Genomic DNA, 16,622 nt, shown 5'->3' with positions numbered 1-16,622 from the left:
CTGATGAGGAGCTGCCTTGCCTTTTCCATCCCTGTGCTGGTAGATATGGGAATGTAACATTTTGGCTGTATAGAGAAATATTTTAATTAATTCCTACTCCCCCTATCTCTTTCAACATTTATCTGAAGCCTCATGAAGAATAAGCAGTCTGTCCGTTAAAATGTACTTTTTTGGGAATCTACCCTACCCCAACCTAAACAATGGCTCCCCCCTCATTATACCTGATACGCACTTAGAGATCACCAAACCTAGCCTAACTTCATTACAAATAAAGCGAATCAACTTGGTTGAATCCAGTACTGCCACCATGTGGCATTACTTCTTCTGCAACTGGGAAGCCTAAAATACGGTTATTGATACTTTTAAATCAATTAGCTTCTCAGAATTTTAAATGGATTGCAAATTCGTCCTCTTTGGGGTAAAGTCGTAGTTTGGTGGCCTAAAATCGCAAAAAACAAGACTTTCCCCTGGCCTCATCTGCATGGTCACTTAAAAAGAGCTTTAAATTCACGTTTTATTGAGATCCCTAACAATTATCTTGGACCATCGGTTTGATACTATCACCCCTGGGAAAAAGCAAAACAAATAAACATGCATCGACGATGTTTCTTCTGAAAAAAAGATGCAAAATTCAGCATTTAGAAGATTGGAGCTTCAATATTCTACGGTATAGTTCTCCGATATGTGTATCTAATAAAGGGATTTTCAATAAGATCCCTTGCTTTTTGGGGTGCATTTCCATTTTCAAAAATCAGGCTAATTTTATCAGATTTTTGGTTTTGGGTGGGTAACAATAAACTGAAAGAATTTTATATATCTAGAATCAGTATAAAAAGCCAATGCTGCCGGTGTAGCAATTGTCATGAGAATTCCATTTTTAGTTTTGGTGAATATTGGCCCAAGTTATTTTTACTTTCTGTTTTTATCACAAACTATTTGATAAGATTATCTTGTGACGAAATTTTTTTTGAACCTGTTCATTTTATTTAGTTGAATAGGACAATAAAAAGAAAGAGGGTCAATTTGACAGCTTGATAGTAAGTTTAAGTTTTGTTTTTCTTTTGCTATTCTATTTTTTTTAAAGCTCCAGAAGATGGTCAACGATGTCTCCTGTACATCAAACGCAACTGGCCTCATGATCAGCAAGTCTAAAACAAAAATCATGAAAGGAAATGCCACAAACAACCCATATCTCAAACTAGAGGGCGAAACCATCAAAACTGTTGAAGAGTTCTGCTACCTTGGTTCTATCCTAACACCCAACGGAGGTGCAGAACCTGACGTTAGAGCTCGAATAGGAAAGGTATGGGGTGTCTTCACAAGCATGAAGAAGTCGCTTTGGAATAGACATGAAATTAGCTTCAAAACGAAGATGAACGTCTACAAAGCAACTATTCGATCGATCCTGCTGTACGCCTGTGAAACTTGGCCTTTAAAGGCCGAAGAAACAGGTTCACTAGAAGTATTCGACCATCGCTGCATGAGACACATACTACGCGTCAGCCGATGGTTTCATATCTCAAACGCTGAGGTTCGAAGGCGTTGTGCCCAAAAGGCCCCGATCTCGGTAATCATAAAACAACGACGACTGAAACTCTTGGGACACACACTGCGACGACCAGCTGGAACTATATCCCGTGATGTCCTTATCTGCGACCCCCTTTCAACTTGGAAACAGAGACCAGGCGGTCAAAGGAAGAATCTCTGACAGACATTCTAGAATGATCTGAATCCTTGGAGTGGCTTCCGACGACACGGACGTCGTTGGGATAAAAACTGGCTGAAGATTGTAGAAGAGGCTGCTGCTGAACGATCGTGTTGGACTACGTTAGTCATCCCATCGTCCATTGGTGCCGGGCAGGATGGATCATCGTCTGGTTCCCGCCGGAAAAAAAAATCTGTTTTTTTAATGTCTGAATATATAAAGGATTTAAGTTCGAGGAGTAGAATTGTCCTGTTATGAAAGAGGTACATTTTACATGGCCGCTATAAAATCAAAACGTGGTATCTATGCAAGCAAGAGGATTTCTGAGCATTTCTACTTTTTCTGCAGACTAGTTTAACGCATAGGAAATAACATAAACGTAAGCTTACATTTTTTTAAACCCATGGACGTAATCAATTTTCCTTTGATTTTGGTTTGAGTTTGATTTTCTTTTAAGATTATATACATAATAATTAAATATATTCTTGATTGAATAAACTGATCCCTTTGCCAAGAATCCTTGTCGTCTAAAATTTACTGTATTTTGTTTCATTTTGCATGCAATTTAATTGCTCTTTTTATTTGAGAGGTTTTTTCCTAAAACAATATAAAAACAAACTTATTCCTACAAAAAATATCCTGAAATATATTCCCTCTCACCCAAACACCACTGCTCTTTTGGCGCCTCCCCCCCTGTAAAATTTTCTGCCGGCACCCTTGTTGGGAGATATACATTTTGCACTGAGAGTTCAGTATAAAACTAAAGAGTAATTAGAACAAATGAAAACTATTTCCAAAGTAAAAAGCAAATGTACAAAAATATATTTTAGAATTTTATTGCAACACCGCGGCATTAAAATAACATAACCTGTAACAGCAACATTGACAAAGATTAAGATACAAACAGCAAAATAATACTTATTTGAAATACAATGAACACTGGACATTTCTGCTTAAGGAGCATATGACATTGTTCATGCAATTAAGAGCACGAGTCCAAAACCCCATTTTCAGATTCGTTGATGGAGAAGAAGGATATAAATTTTTACATTGAAGGACAACAGCCGATTCAGAGCTTCAGTAACCTACCTCCAGGACCGCAGTTCAGGCATTTTTATTGGGGGGAGGGGGGCAAGAGGGGTCTCCATCTGGAGAGTGTGCATGGGCAAGGGGCATGGGCTATATAATAATATTTTTATTCAAATTTATGGGGGGGGAGGCAACTGACCCCATGCCCACCCCCCCATAATTTGAATAAAAGAGTATTATATAGCCCAATGCCCCCCCCCCTGAAACGACACCACTGCCTACCTCATTATATCAATGTCTTTTTCTTGTACCCATCTTGTTTCTGTTTTAAACATTCCTCCCTTGGGGATTTGTCTCTTAGCCAGCAGGACTGATGAATCGACAATATCTGATTACAATGTAACCTAGGTAAAACATGTGTAATCCAAATTCGTCTTGAAGAATTTGGATGGATAGGAATCAGTTTCAATAGGCGATCTTTACACATCTGAAATGAGCCCTGAATTCAATGTCATTTTATACATGCGGATTTCATGTAACACAAACGCAAGCAAATCATCAGAGAAACACTCTTTCTCAGTTTAAAGGCATGGTACTATATATAAAAAGTACCAAATAATTTTCTGTTATTACGTTAAAAAGTTATTGCGCTAAAATACCTTGCCTGTCTAATCCGTCTACATTTATGAAAGACATTATCAAACATTTGCAAAGTCAAACATTTATTACTTTTTATAGCTGATTTACGAAACAGTGATTTAAAGGACAAAGGCTGTCATAATATACTATATTTAAGGAAATACTGGTACAGTATTTTGCCATTTTCAGAATCTTGTCCATGTCAAATCCAATTTGACAATTTAGACAAAAATCTTATCTTTTTCTTTAACTGGGGAAAATTTGGAATGTTACAAGAATCAAGAAAAGAGCTCGGTTCGATACTGCATATCTGTTTTGAACAGTCTCGATGAGAGCATGCTATCCCATCGAAACGATATGTTGATTCGTTAGATCAAAGGCTGGAAAGACAAATAAAACTTCCAGATTGAACTAAACAAAGCATTGTCGGCACATTACATATTTTCGGCAAACCTGGTGCTACGAATAATGATGAAGAAATTACATTCGAAAATTGTGCTCAGATACTTTTGTTGGATTGATTTTCATAAAATGAGTTTGATAAGAGCCTTTTCAAATACACTTTTTTAGTGAAGAGTCTAAGTCACTAGTTTCCTAGTTTCCTAGAAGTCACTAGTTTCCTAGTTTCCATTGTTTTGCCTTTGAAGTAACCAGTAAAGGGAACATGAAATCTGAATATATGATCTTGACATGAATATATATCTTAATATAATAGGACATACCTTATATTCAGTTTATAATGAAAAAAAAAAACTTTAATATACAATTATGCAGTTCTTGGTAGTAATCGGCACCAAATTAAAAAAAAAATAAAAAACGGGAGTGAAAAAATCAGCCGAAAATGAGCTAAAACCAAATGGTTCCAAACAGCTTAAGAAAATGTAGCTTTCCTCTAAAGGCGTGGTTGTCATTGGGAATAACAGATTGTCCATGTTTGAACTTTTGCAGACCAAAAGCATTATACAATCATCTAATTACTCTCGTTTAATTATTTTCATGACTCAATGTGGCAACACATTGTGACGAAATTGTGATACTATCCAAAATATTTCCTAATTTTGAAACAAACAAAAGAAAAGTCGTAGGCAGGGGCTTAATTTGCTGTGGGCCGGGGGCAACTGCCCCCTCCAGAACCCAGTTTGCACCCTCCCTCCGACCCCATTTTGCCCCCCTCCCACCTCAACTGACATATAGTTTCTTCAAAAATCTTGTCAAAACTAAGATAAGCCTGCATAATTCAGGCATCCAGAGAAACGGGTCAATTTTCACTAGTATATCTTTGCCTTTATGGTACTATATGCCCCCCCCCCCAAAAAAAAAACGTCGTTTTTTTTTTGGGGGGGGGGCAAGGGGGTAGTTGCCCCCCCCCCCACATGTGTAGAAAAATTATTATATACCACATGCCCTTTGACTATCCGGATATGGACAACTCTTGCCCCCCCCCCACAATAAAATGCCGGAGATTCGCCCCTGCCCCCCCCCCGCCAGTATTTTGACAAAATTATGCCACGAGTCTTTAGACATCGTAGCTTTAAGGTATAAGTAAATCTTAAATGGGTCTAGAGGGAGGGAAGGGGCAAAACACGTTTTTTTTACTTTAATATCCTTGGTACTTCAAAGATAAAATACTACCGATACAGTAAAAGCCAAGTTTTGATCGATTAAATCTAAATATTTAGCAAGTCACTTAAAATAGTCTCATAATATCTCGTAATATACCATAAAAATTGTTATCGTCTGAGTTAATTAATCTTCTTTTAATCTTTCAGGCGATAGTTCTTCTTGAGAAATTTAGTTTAAATTGTGAAATATTGGATTTAGTCTTAGTGGAAGTTTGTTTCCACCCTTTCGTAACCTTTTTAAATAAATCAGTCAACTTATTATCTAAACTGTCATGTTTCACCTTTCCTAAGACTTAGAATCATATATAAATTTTAAGCTTTTTGCTTAAGTCATAATAAATAGTAGTCCTAAGGCAGTTAAGAATATTTTATAAAATTACTGCAGAACAACAGCAACAGCAAAATAAAGCACAAGAAGAGAGAGCATAAAGTAACCAAAGGTATAAGAAAAAACAAGTTACACCTTATTATTATAAAACATTTAGTAATTTAAAATATAAACCGATATGAAAGTTTTAAATTACCACTAAGAGCACTCATGACAAATTAGTTTTTTTATCATGGCTACACAAGGGACAAAACCACTTTAATCCCTTAATTCCATACACAAGCATAATAAACATTTAATTGAATCTAGTGTAACGAAATAATAATTAAAAAATTGCGGAAAATACATGAGCTTTAAACTCTTAATGTACTCCTGAGCAGTACTTCCACTATTCCCAAATTTTACCCAAACGAAAATTGTGTTCTCCGAAGTCTCAAAATGTTAACGAAAATTAACGATTTTTAATTAGCGTTAACGTTCGTGCCCTTGCGAGTGTTAGCTTCTGGGGAGATTTCGGAAAAACCAACGTTCATTCAACGAAACCTCTGGTAACTTGGAGATAGTAGAGGTACTGCCCCTGACGAAGAGGGCCGTGTGTAAGAAAAACAAAAGTTGACTAGTTTCACTTTTTTTTTTCAATACAGCCAGAAAATTCTACAAATCCTTCGAAACTTCTTAAACCCTTAATAGCTAAAGAATAAAATAATGTTGGAAGATAAATAGCTGGTTTCAATATTACAATATTTGGTAAACAATACATTTACTACTTAGACTATATTGAGCTGTCACGACATTAAATTAAAAAGCAAGGTTGGTTCGACTAAAAACAAGGTTCGTTCGATATTCACTGCAAGTCATATTGATAGGGAAAACGTCAGGATGACTTAACAGCCCTAAAATATTATATATTTACAAGGTTTTGAAAAGAGATTGAACTTTAGAGTCTATTCATCTTAACTGATACCACCTCCAAAGTTTCAATTTATAACAATTCCAGCCTTAAAGGCTTGATTTCTAACAGTTAGATTTCGACTCCTTGAAACATGGCCGTATCAAGGGGGGTTACCCGTTATGACCCCCCCCCCCGAAATTTTTGTCTGACTCGTAAAAACGTAACAAAAATGGATATAAACAAATTTTGTATGCGCTTTTTTTGGGTAGCCCCCCCCCCATTTTTTTTTTTAGTAAAATCCCCTCCGAAAAAAATCTTGGGTATGGCCTTGCCCTGAATAATAACTGATAACCGACTCTGACTCAATAGATTTCAATTTTATCAAGAATTCTACAGATTTCGCCACAAATATAAAGAAATTACCACAACTTTTGCTCATCTATGCTCACAATTTCTGGTAATTATTGGTTAACAAAAGGTAGAAATGAGCAATTAGTAGATAAAATCCACTGACCTCCGACCCCCTAAATATATTGGGCACTGATATCTCTGGTCGCGGTAATTAAAAAAAATTCTTTGGATTATCAACGGCTAAAAATTCTAGAAATAATATCTCCAAATATGGAATCGCGTAAATACAGCACTATTCCTTTCGAGAGTAATACATCAGCAGCTATCATTAAACGTATAAATCTACTTTAATTGTATTATTTCTACTCAATGTTACTGGGGTTGTTTACTATTTTAATTTAATTTATTCCTGGAAGTACATAGCAAGCCGAAAACAAAGCGTAAACACATGCTATTTTTAGTAGGAAAATTTAAATCAAGCTTCACCGTACACTTTTTGGATAATGGGAGGCCCATAAAGGCTTTTAGTGTTAATAAATATAATGTTATATCATATCCTATGCTTTATATTTAGGTAATTGGAAAGTCAGATATATTAGGCAGATTTATTAATACGCTATTGAGCAGTCACAGTAATACACACACAGGGGCAGAACTTCGTCTCAAAACACAGAAAAAAGAAGAATTGAAACTTATTTTTTGGCAATGATAAATGCCAACCTAAAAGCCAACTTAAAATAGCCAACTTAAGCGCCTCTTGTGGCTGCTAGGATTATTACACCGGGAATAGAAAACTTATCAGCTGTAAAGTGGAAGCTAAAGATTATTGAGAGCAATTGTTGTGATGTCAAAGGCGTATTTTTGTTCGAGGGAGGGGCAAAAGTAACTTTGCAAAACGCCTCAAAATTTGTTTATATGCTTTTTGGTTACTTTTTTGATAGTTAGATCACAAAGTGGCTACTATCCGAGCGTTTTGATTACTATCTGAGGAGTTACCAAAGTGGCTTCACTAGTGACGTGATTTTTTCATAGCCAATTATCGAACAACTTTGACCAATCTAGGTAAAAAGTAGTCAAATTTTGCAACTAACTTCAAAGAATAAAAGTAAAGCAGCTGATCGGACAAACTCTGTGGACCATTCTAGTTTGATGACATTAAGCCTTTCAGTCTTTATTTCGTAGTTTTATATTTTATTCATTGTTTTGTTACCCAAGAGTGCTGCCCGATGTTAAATTTTTATTTGAAGATTCTTTAGTTTTTATTTGTGTAGCATTTTTCTATCCTTCGTGTGACACATTTCAATAGCATGTTTACGCTCATCAGATATTATTCTTTTCTTAATCGGCAACGACTATTAACGATGAAAATACTGGCAGGTAAAATATCCTCAATTTCCCTTTTCTGAGGGTTATTTTCCTTCGTAAATTTTCAAATAAATTTAAGTTTAGGTTTCATCACACATTTTCTTCTTCCGTTTTCAGTAATATTTTTCTTGCGAAAATGAGTTTCAAAAGCAACTAAATTAAAAAGACACGTCCTAAACTTCTTCACAACGAAGTGCTGCCCCGCAGCATATATCCCCGAAATCACATCAGAAAACTGTCGACAATATTCTCAGACATCTCATTTACACTTGAAGTATTTTCAATCCAGTAGACCTGGAAAAGAAAATTGTATTGAAGGTACAAATAAAGCAAGCTATTATGTAGATTAAAGAACACACAGACTTGACATCTTTCATTCCTAATAGGGATGACAAAACAATAATGCATGGTGGGCACTAGAGAGCCCTTAGCCCCTAACACCATAAATGAAGAAACCAATACGTTTAAATAAAAAAGGAGATGGATATTTAAACCCAGGAGCAAATCTCCAGCATTTTTATTGGGGGGCAAGAAGGCTCCATATCTGGATAGTCAAAGGGCATGGGATGTATAATATTTTTTTCTCCACATTATTGGGGGGGGGGGGCAATTGTCCCGTTTCCACCCCCAAACGACGCCCCTGTTTAAACCCAAGGCTCTATGCAGTGGCGGATCCAGAGGGGGGGGGGGAGGGCGAGGGGTCCAATGGCGTGCTACTTAGTGTAGCAAGACAGTGGACGTTACGACAATCTGTTTTTTATTGCAAGTGTGGAAAATCTCTGATGCAATCAATTATTAGAATTTAAGAAAAAATTATTTCAAAAAGACTTGTGAGAAAACGAATTTAATAGGTTACAGCGCATAAGATCGCTAGAGGCACTCCTTAGATTTTGTCTATAGAAAAAAAAAATCGAAGATAGGACTAAGGAGCTATTAACACATTAAGAGGAAATGACCACTTGCTGTGCCATTTGAATTTTCTTCAGAAAAAAATGGGAGGGGGGCACTTATTCCCATATATTTTTTAGGGTATCTTCACTGAGCAATTCTTTTTTTTGGTGTTTCCCTTGAAAACATTGAAAAAACAACAAAATTATCCTCCCTTACATCTAAAAAGATTTGTTTCCCCCCCCCCCCCGCCCTAAGTTTTGTGTGAACTGATGCCACTGAGTCAAAGTACCTATTCTTAAAGGTTGGTATATCATTTTTCTAGTATGTCTGAATTTAGCCTCATTATGTTTCACTTCAAGAAATAAAGGGCGTGTGACAGGTAAGGTGAGGACACATATTTGTTTAATTAATTTTGTGTGCTGTATTAAACTGAGAAGGATATATAATTACTAAAATAATCACTGATTCAATTCGTACTTGAGACCTTTTTACCATAGGCTGCACTATACTATAATGTGCATTATCATTTCCAAGGCCAGGCCAAGGCAAAATTCATGAGAAGGCAGAAGTAAAAATAGACACAAGGACCCGAATATCCGCGTCACGAAAACTTAGGAGAGGGACAAATGTATTTTCCAAATCGCAGAGGGGGCAAATTTGTCATTTTTTTTTCACCGAAAATATAAAAAAAGGTATTTTGTCACAAAATATACCCCTCAATAAGGCATGTTTTAAAATTTAGGAAGGGCATGCCCCCCGACTGACACCACTGTTGGGGGAGGGCAAGAATCATAAGCCAGTGTTTACCAGAAAGAACAGATTAATTAAAGTGTCTGACTTTAAAAAGGCTTTAATACAAATATTTGTTTCCACATTTAACGTTTAACCTTGTTTTGAAACGTCTTAGCACCTCTTGAGAATTGATCTCTCCTCATTACATATCTGGTATTTGAAATCTAACCATCAAATTAGAGTGTAATAGATCCCTTTCTACATGTATTTGTTTGTTAAGTGCATCAGTATTCCCACATCTAAGATTTAAACCTCACTTTGAGGCAATTTTGTAGTTCTTGAGGACACAATTTTAGACAAGAAGTTTCGCTTGATTTTTTCTTATTTTTTTTTTCTTTTGCTTACAAAGTTTTAGTCTGAAAATTATACAAACAGATCAAACGATATTTTATCTGGTTTGAGACAGAGTAAAATTTATGTGGTTCGATTTTTGTTAATCACGGGGTTTATAACTGTCACTTTTCTTGATATGGCTCAAATTATGATAATTACTTAATCAGTGATTTTCACATTTGATTTTACACCTTTTTATGAATAAATGGATCTCTTTTTTTTGTTAGAGTCTTAATGTTCATTATGCTTTCGATATGCGCACCTTTATAGAATTATGAATATTCTTACCGAAGCCTAACAGTGTTTCTCATAATGTAAGACCTACGCAATGCCTTTTTTTAATATAGATGGACTTTAGTACTTTTTTTTAGTACTAGAAAGCGACTACCATTGGTCACGTATGGTTTTTTGGGGGTGAGGGGAGTGATTTGTCAAACGGCATACAACAAGAGAATTGAATAAAATCTACAGGAAAAAAAAGGGAAAAGTTACATGTTATCTGAGAACCGAGGTCCCCAGGTCTTCTTTTTACAGGCCGGAACAAAATGTCTCCTCCATGCACAGCCTAGCGATTTCAATTTAGTCTTCCCATCAGGGTTGTCACTGAAAATTTAGTAACAACCACCGGTTCAGTTGCCAAAATTCCAAAGGTTTTCAAAAAAATGCGAAGATATTAAATAATAATATTATATATATCTTTAAGTTACTTTTTGAAGACAATGTTTATTGTATACACTTTTTCGAAGATCCCAGGGATTTGACTGCAACGCCAAGATTTTGAGATTTTGAATTCTGAAAGTGAAAATTTTGAAGTACAATTATGATACACACCATTAACAAGTTTTGGCCTCAGATGACTTAACGCTGTGATAAATTGTCAATAGTAGTAGTTGTAGTCATTTCTTAGGGAAAAATAAGATAAGAAACTTTTAAACTAAAAAACTTCTGAGGAACTGACTGGAAATTACTTCCAAAGACATCAAGAATATGTCATAAAGCATACAAAATTGGTCTTATTCTGATCAAATCGTGTACTCCCATTGGCATATCACGACTTTTCCTGGTTCCTGGTACTCCGCATAATTCGTTCCCTTTTTTGTGTTTTTTTAGACCCCTTGCCAGACAACTGTAAGAATTTCCCTATAGTTTCTCATATTGCAATATAATCTGGATGTTTTTAGTTTTTTTTTTAAACTCGTATTAGAGAAGCTCCTTCCCTTAAAATATGTCTTAAGGGCCGGACATGAAGAATTAACAACTCGGTGGGTATTGTACCCCCCCCCTCTTCGGAATATGTCATCTGTTATTGCTACTGACGTCATCTTACTCGTATTTTTGTATAGATCTAGATCTTTTGTAACACGATCATATGCTCGATCTATATCATATATTTCATAGAACTGCAGTAACAAGCTGAGCCGTTATTTTTCTTTGGTATTTCCCTTCAGTTTTAACCTACCCTGAATGAGTTATAACGTAATAGGATAGATGAGATCTCATTAATGCAGTAAAATGAGAAGATTCTAGGGCTATATAAAAAAAAAGAATGAGATGGCTAGGTCAAATTTTAGAGAGGCTGACGGATTGCTAAGGATTGTACTTTTCGGCTACGTATCTGGGCCAAATGAAAAGTAGTTTGTGTCCAAATTGGGTGGAAAGAGGTAATAAGGAAGGATTTAAAGAAAATTGAGCAACATCGGAGGGGTTAACCTTTGAATAATTTGGAGCGGAGGGGAGGGTGTGCAGCTGTATTAGCCTATAACAGCTTGGTGATGCAGTGAGTCGTAAGTGGTAATAGCAGTTATTATAAACAGATCTCTGGATGACAAATCCTAGTCTGATTTGTAGCATCCCATCAATATAGCGTGGAAGCTACGCCAATTCTTCGCAGCCACTTTTATAGGTTGATTTTGATTTTACCTCTGCTTCAGAGCTTACATAGTCCAGCCTAGAGACACGATTAGAAGGTGAAAGTGGAACATAGCATGAATACATTTAAACAACTAAAAAGCCCCGAAAAGAATTTCCGACAAATAGGCAATGTTAATACTAATGCACCATATTAAAGTACACTACTTATCGAGGAAAGGTTATCAAATTTATAATATTCAGTCATGTTTCTACTCAAAATTTACTATTCGGTTTAGACAAATGTTAGGAAATGTTGAGTTTACGGATAGATATAGATAATTTTAAGCAGAAGGATTCAGCATAAACAAGCCACAAGAATAAGAATATGCTGTTACCGGGAGGGTGGTGTACCAAATTCTCAGTAGACATTTCAATTCTACCAAATTTCTATTAATCTCAATTAAAGCAAGCTAAATGGTTTAAACTTATTTGTTAGTTTTAGTTTGCTACCGACGTAACTCTATCATAAGTTAGTAATACAGGTTTGAGTGTTATGATGAAAATATGACCTAAGTCAATGAGAATCCGATAAAGGCATCAAGGATTGATATAGGTACACAACATAGCAAAGCTAAATAAAGTCAGGAAAACATGAAAATGAATGTCTACGATGGATATTTTGTCATCAAAAGCAGGTATGGGATTTGAGTATGGATGTATTATGATGAAAATTTGGTAGCAAGTCGAATAAATGCCAAAAAGTTCGAGGATGAGAGCCGTAGCCAGTTGAAATTTAACAGCAAACCATTCATTTTGAATCTATTATAAAACTGAAAAAAAGGGTTACCCAAAAGGATGCCACCAAAAAATTTTGCAAGAGGGGGAGGGGGGGGGGTAATTTCCCAATAAATACGTCTGATAGCAATAAATTAAAGCCCTTTAAACTTGTTAATAGATAGTGATAACTTCATTAAAATGAAAATGACTGGGTTTCAGATAGATCCAAGGATAAGGAGGGGGCTAGGTCTACAAGCGAAGTACTTTACTATCATCCTTTTTCCCAAGGATTGTCATTGCTTTCTTGGTCCCTCCCTGGTTGTGCTTAAGGTTAGTCAGTATGAGTGACTCGCCAAAGTCTAAACACGTGAAAAGTCGGAAGCTATTCACCCCTGTGATATTTCAATTTTACGTAGACAATTTCAAAAAATTGTATTTTCAAAAAAATTGTATTTTCAAAAAAAAAGACACTTATCCCTTAGCGTTACGAAATTGCTAAATATTCACTTTTTTCGTAAATATTTGTAGAATGGAACTAGCTGATTCTTTTTTAATATTATCTTCTTTTCATATTACGCTTTACCTAAGCATTTTATCCCAGTTCATTTTACGAAGTAAAAAAAATAATTCTCAGGAGCCTGAATATTAATTTCTATATTTGGAAGAAATTTCCAAGCGTAAAACTAATTTAATCCATTATTTAGCTCGATTTTCACATTTAAGGTTCTGTTTTATTTAAACCTTTCTAACGACTTTCAGCCATAATTATCATAAGTAAGTCTTTCCTTTTTCCATTTAGATCTTTCTATCTATATTTCTCTATCCGAACAATTATTTTCATGAAAGACCCTCCAAAAACTGCTTAAAAATGCTTTTGAAAGCTCCCAAATTAAGATTGACCTGGGAAAGATATTTACTTCTAACTCATTTCTTTCTATTTTCCGAAGTAAATACCTCCTAAATAATTATTTCCAGTATAACCATGGTTCAATTGTTTAAGGTACTTACTACTCTACAGGTTTCATGGTTAGAAAACACATCTAAATGTCACCAAAAATACCAGCGAATGTTTTCCGAAGATTTTTCATCGTGTCTTCACCATCATCTTGCTCTAATTGATTTAAACTAGCCTGGCTACCTTGACGACCAAAGACCTTTCCAGTTCCATCCTCCGCTCGACGAGTTGGACCAGCTGCAAAATTTTTAGTCAGCGATAGGTCATAACAAATTGCTTTTATCTCAATATAACTACTCAAATTTTAGTCTAGATAAATGTACAAGTGTGCCTAATCATAAGATATGTAGAACTTTTATAATAACACATATGTAAAACAAGAGTCGGGACACCATTTTGTTAATTTTGGAATACGAAATCACCGAAAAAGCATCTAAAACAGGAATGCTATTTGCTAATTTCGTACTCTGCAAATAAGCAAGGTAATGTGGATAAAATAATACTGCTTCCATGTATACAGGGTAACAATGAGGTCATCACTAGATTTACGCTAGAAAAACATAAGTCAATAATAAAAATAGAAGAGAGTAGAAGACATAAATTCGTTGATACATTACCTTCAACTCATCCCCCTAAATAAAAAGAACTAAGTCTTAGGATTAAAATCTTGTTTTAAAAGAAACTATTTACACCTCCTCTCTTTTATATAATGGGAGATACTATAATGCCATCTGCTTTATCTGTTTGTTTTAAAAGGGTAGCAGAACTAGCAAGCAGCTATCCCAATCTTAAATCTAAAGCAGCTATTCGAGCCACAATGTTACCAGTTGCCTATTATAAAATACCGCAGGATATTAAGCGAAAATGCGTCGAAGGCACGATTTCTCGAGCAAAAATGCGCTGAAGGTACAATAAAATTAGAAAAAAATTTAAAAATTTAAAAAAAAATAGAATGTGCGCGGGATTTGGAAATCCGCTACATCGAGAATTCAATGCAAAAAAAAAGAAAAAAAAGAAGTGCACCCAATCTGGTAAGTCTACTGAGCTAACCAGAGATAGCTATTTAATTTAAACGAGGCTAAAAACAGATCGGGTTCTCTATCAAGTTTTAAAGATTAATGACTCTTCTTATTTACTTTAATATATTTCGCATTCACAATAACATTCAAAACTGGTTGCTAGGGACTGTAAGGCTTCCTTTCTGCAAAAGTCTTTTCTCTATTGAGCTAAGTTCAAATTATGATTCTACGAAGTTATGTTGATAAAGAGAATAATATAAACTATGACACTAATTCAATTGAGTAAATATTTGCTTTAACTAATGTAAACATTAAAAAGATAGTTTTATCTTTAAAATTCGTTCATTAACGTTCTTCTACGCAACTTGTCAAACTCTATTAAAAAGGAACTGTATGGTATATAAACAAACACGATAGGCTTGTATCATATTTGTTTTTACTATCTAGGCCATTGCACATCCTTCTCAGTTTCAATGATTGGAAATATTTCTTAACTCATAGCTTAAGGTTTGAGTTATGCAACAGCTCTCTAAATATGCTTATGCGCACTTATACAAGCATACGAGCGAAACGTTTCTAGCAAAGAAGTACAATTTTTCACTGCATAGTCATGGTAAAAAAGACACAGCACGAAGGAATCAGGGGTTGTTTACTTCCCATAAAAGATATACAGAGCTTTATGCTTTGACTCAGGAACGCACCCAGGTTGGAGTTTGCCACCGACCTGTCCTTAAACGACTCCAGGTGTTTCTCTTTTCCAATAAATTTATTATTGTTCATTCAACTCACCTATTGTTTCATTTGTTGTTTTGATAAAAGTAGAATAGACAAGCCGCAGGGCGTTTTTCCGCAGTGTTAGATAGAGCTTAGGAGAATAGAAAGATAAGTCTGCCAACCAAAATTTGAAGATTAAAAGCACTGTATATAGATATAATACAGTACGGTCATTTCCTACCTCAACCATTATACAAACTCGGACCGAGACGCAAGTGCTCCGGAGAACATCTAAACAACTATAAACATAAGCAACATTCGTTTTTTTCACGGGTAGACAAGTCAGATTTCTCTTGAACGCGAAACTTGGCTTCAACATTGTACACTGACCCGCTAATGACAGATTAAATGGGTGGAGCTGTTTGTACACGCCGAGGTTGTAGTGCCAAAAATTACTGACCCGTGATCTTACTGTTATATTATTTATATACAGTGATTAAAAGCCATTGTGATGACGGTGGTCAAGTATGGCTCTGAAACGCTGGTCTCTCGAAAGGCTAAAAAGGATTTGGTAAATTTTCTCAAGAGGTATTGTTCTATGGATAGTTTTAGGCTCTCCTTTTACTGACCGTATATCAAACAATAAGCTGTAAAAAAAAGTGTAGTTCGATCCCACTTTCTAGGGCTATTATGAAGGAAAAGTTAAAATGTCTGCACCAAAATGCAGGATGACATATTGCCTAAGATTGTGATTTTGCCCATCTATCTGGGGCAAACAAAAAGCAGGGTGTCCCGTAATGGGTGGGAGATCATAAGAAAGAATATAACTACTTGGCAGGGAGAGAAGAGTGAAGCTTAGAATATATTGAGGAGGAGGAGAAGCGTGTGCAGCTTCGTTGGCCTCAAATAGCTTGATGCTGAAATGGGTTGTTAGTAGTAGTAGCATTGTTTTTTTATGAGTCTCACCGCCCCACCCTCTCAAAATTCCTGTCTCTCTGTGATTGAATGAACAAACCGCTTAACCCCTATGCAAGAGTGCAACATGTACATGTCGCGGACTCAGTGATAAATATGGTTTCACTTTTAATGTCTAGTGGTTATGGATAATAGTATCAAAAAGCTGTCCCTGTCACGCCTAAAGGTTATTGTGACAAATTATGTGGAGATACTCTCTCAATTTATATTTATTTATGATTAAGCAGTGTTTGATATTTAGCTAAGAACCTATATCTTTTGGAATTAACACATGAGAGCATGGGTGTAGGCAGCATATTGTCTAGGGGCGGGGCAGATATTGTCTAGGGGGGGGCATTCGATAGTGTGATGGAGTTTTATCACCTGCTTTTTCCAAACCATCTG

The 16,622-nt window shown here is 35.7% G+C and overlaps 2 protein-coding genes across 2 annotated transcripts in view; one reads left to right on the top strand and one right to left on the bottom strand.

The window, feature by feature from the left end:
• Nucleotides 1-1,093: 1,093 nt before the first annotated feature.
• Nucleotides 1,094-1,708, top strand: LOC148944492 (uncharacterized). Its single transcript, XM_089099942.1, has one exon. The coding sequence runs from the start codon at nt 1,094-1,096 to the stop codon at nt 1,706-1,708; it is 615 nt and encodes a 204-aa protein (XP_088956068.1).
• A 4,786-nt stretch (nt 1,709-6,494) lies between these two features.
• Syn (synapsin) overlaps nt 6,495-16,622 on the bottom strand; it is a 186,546-nt gene continuing 176,418 nt past the window's right edge. The window contains exons 15-16 of the mRNA XM_089100068.1: nt 13,584-13,767; nt 6,495-8,225 (exon numbers count right to left, since the gene is read on the bottom strand). Coding sequence (XP_088956194.1) covers nt 13,616-13,767 — 152 coding nt within the window. The 3' untranslated portion in view covers nt 6,495-8,225; nt 13,584-13,615. The remainder of the gene's footprint in view (nt 8,226-13,583; nt 13,768-16,622) is intronic.

The sequence above is a fragment of the Artemia sp. Qi Xiang Cuo genome, chromosome 14, assembly GCF_049724085.1.
Source record: "Artemia sp. Qi Xiang Cuo chromosome 14, ASM4972408v1, whole genome shotgun sequence".
Taxonomy (NCBI): domain Eukaryota; kingdom Metazoa; phylum Arthropoda; class Branchiopoda; order Anostraca; family Artemiidae; genus Artemia; species Artemia sp. Qi Xiang Cuo.
The sequence above is the reverse complement of the archived record's forward strand: the minus strand, read 5'-3'. Positions and strand labels throughout refer to the sequence as shown.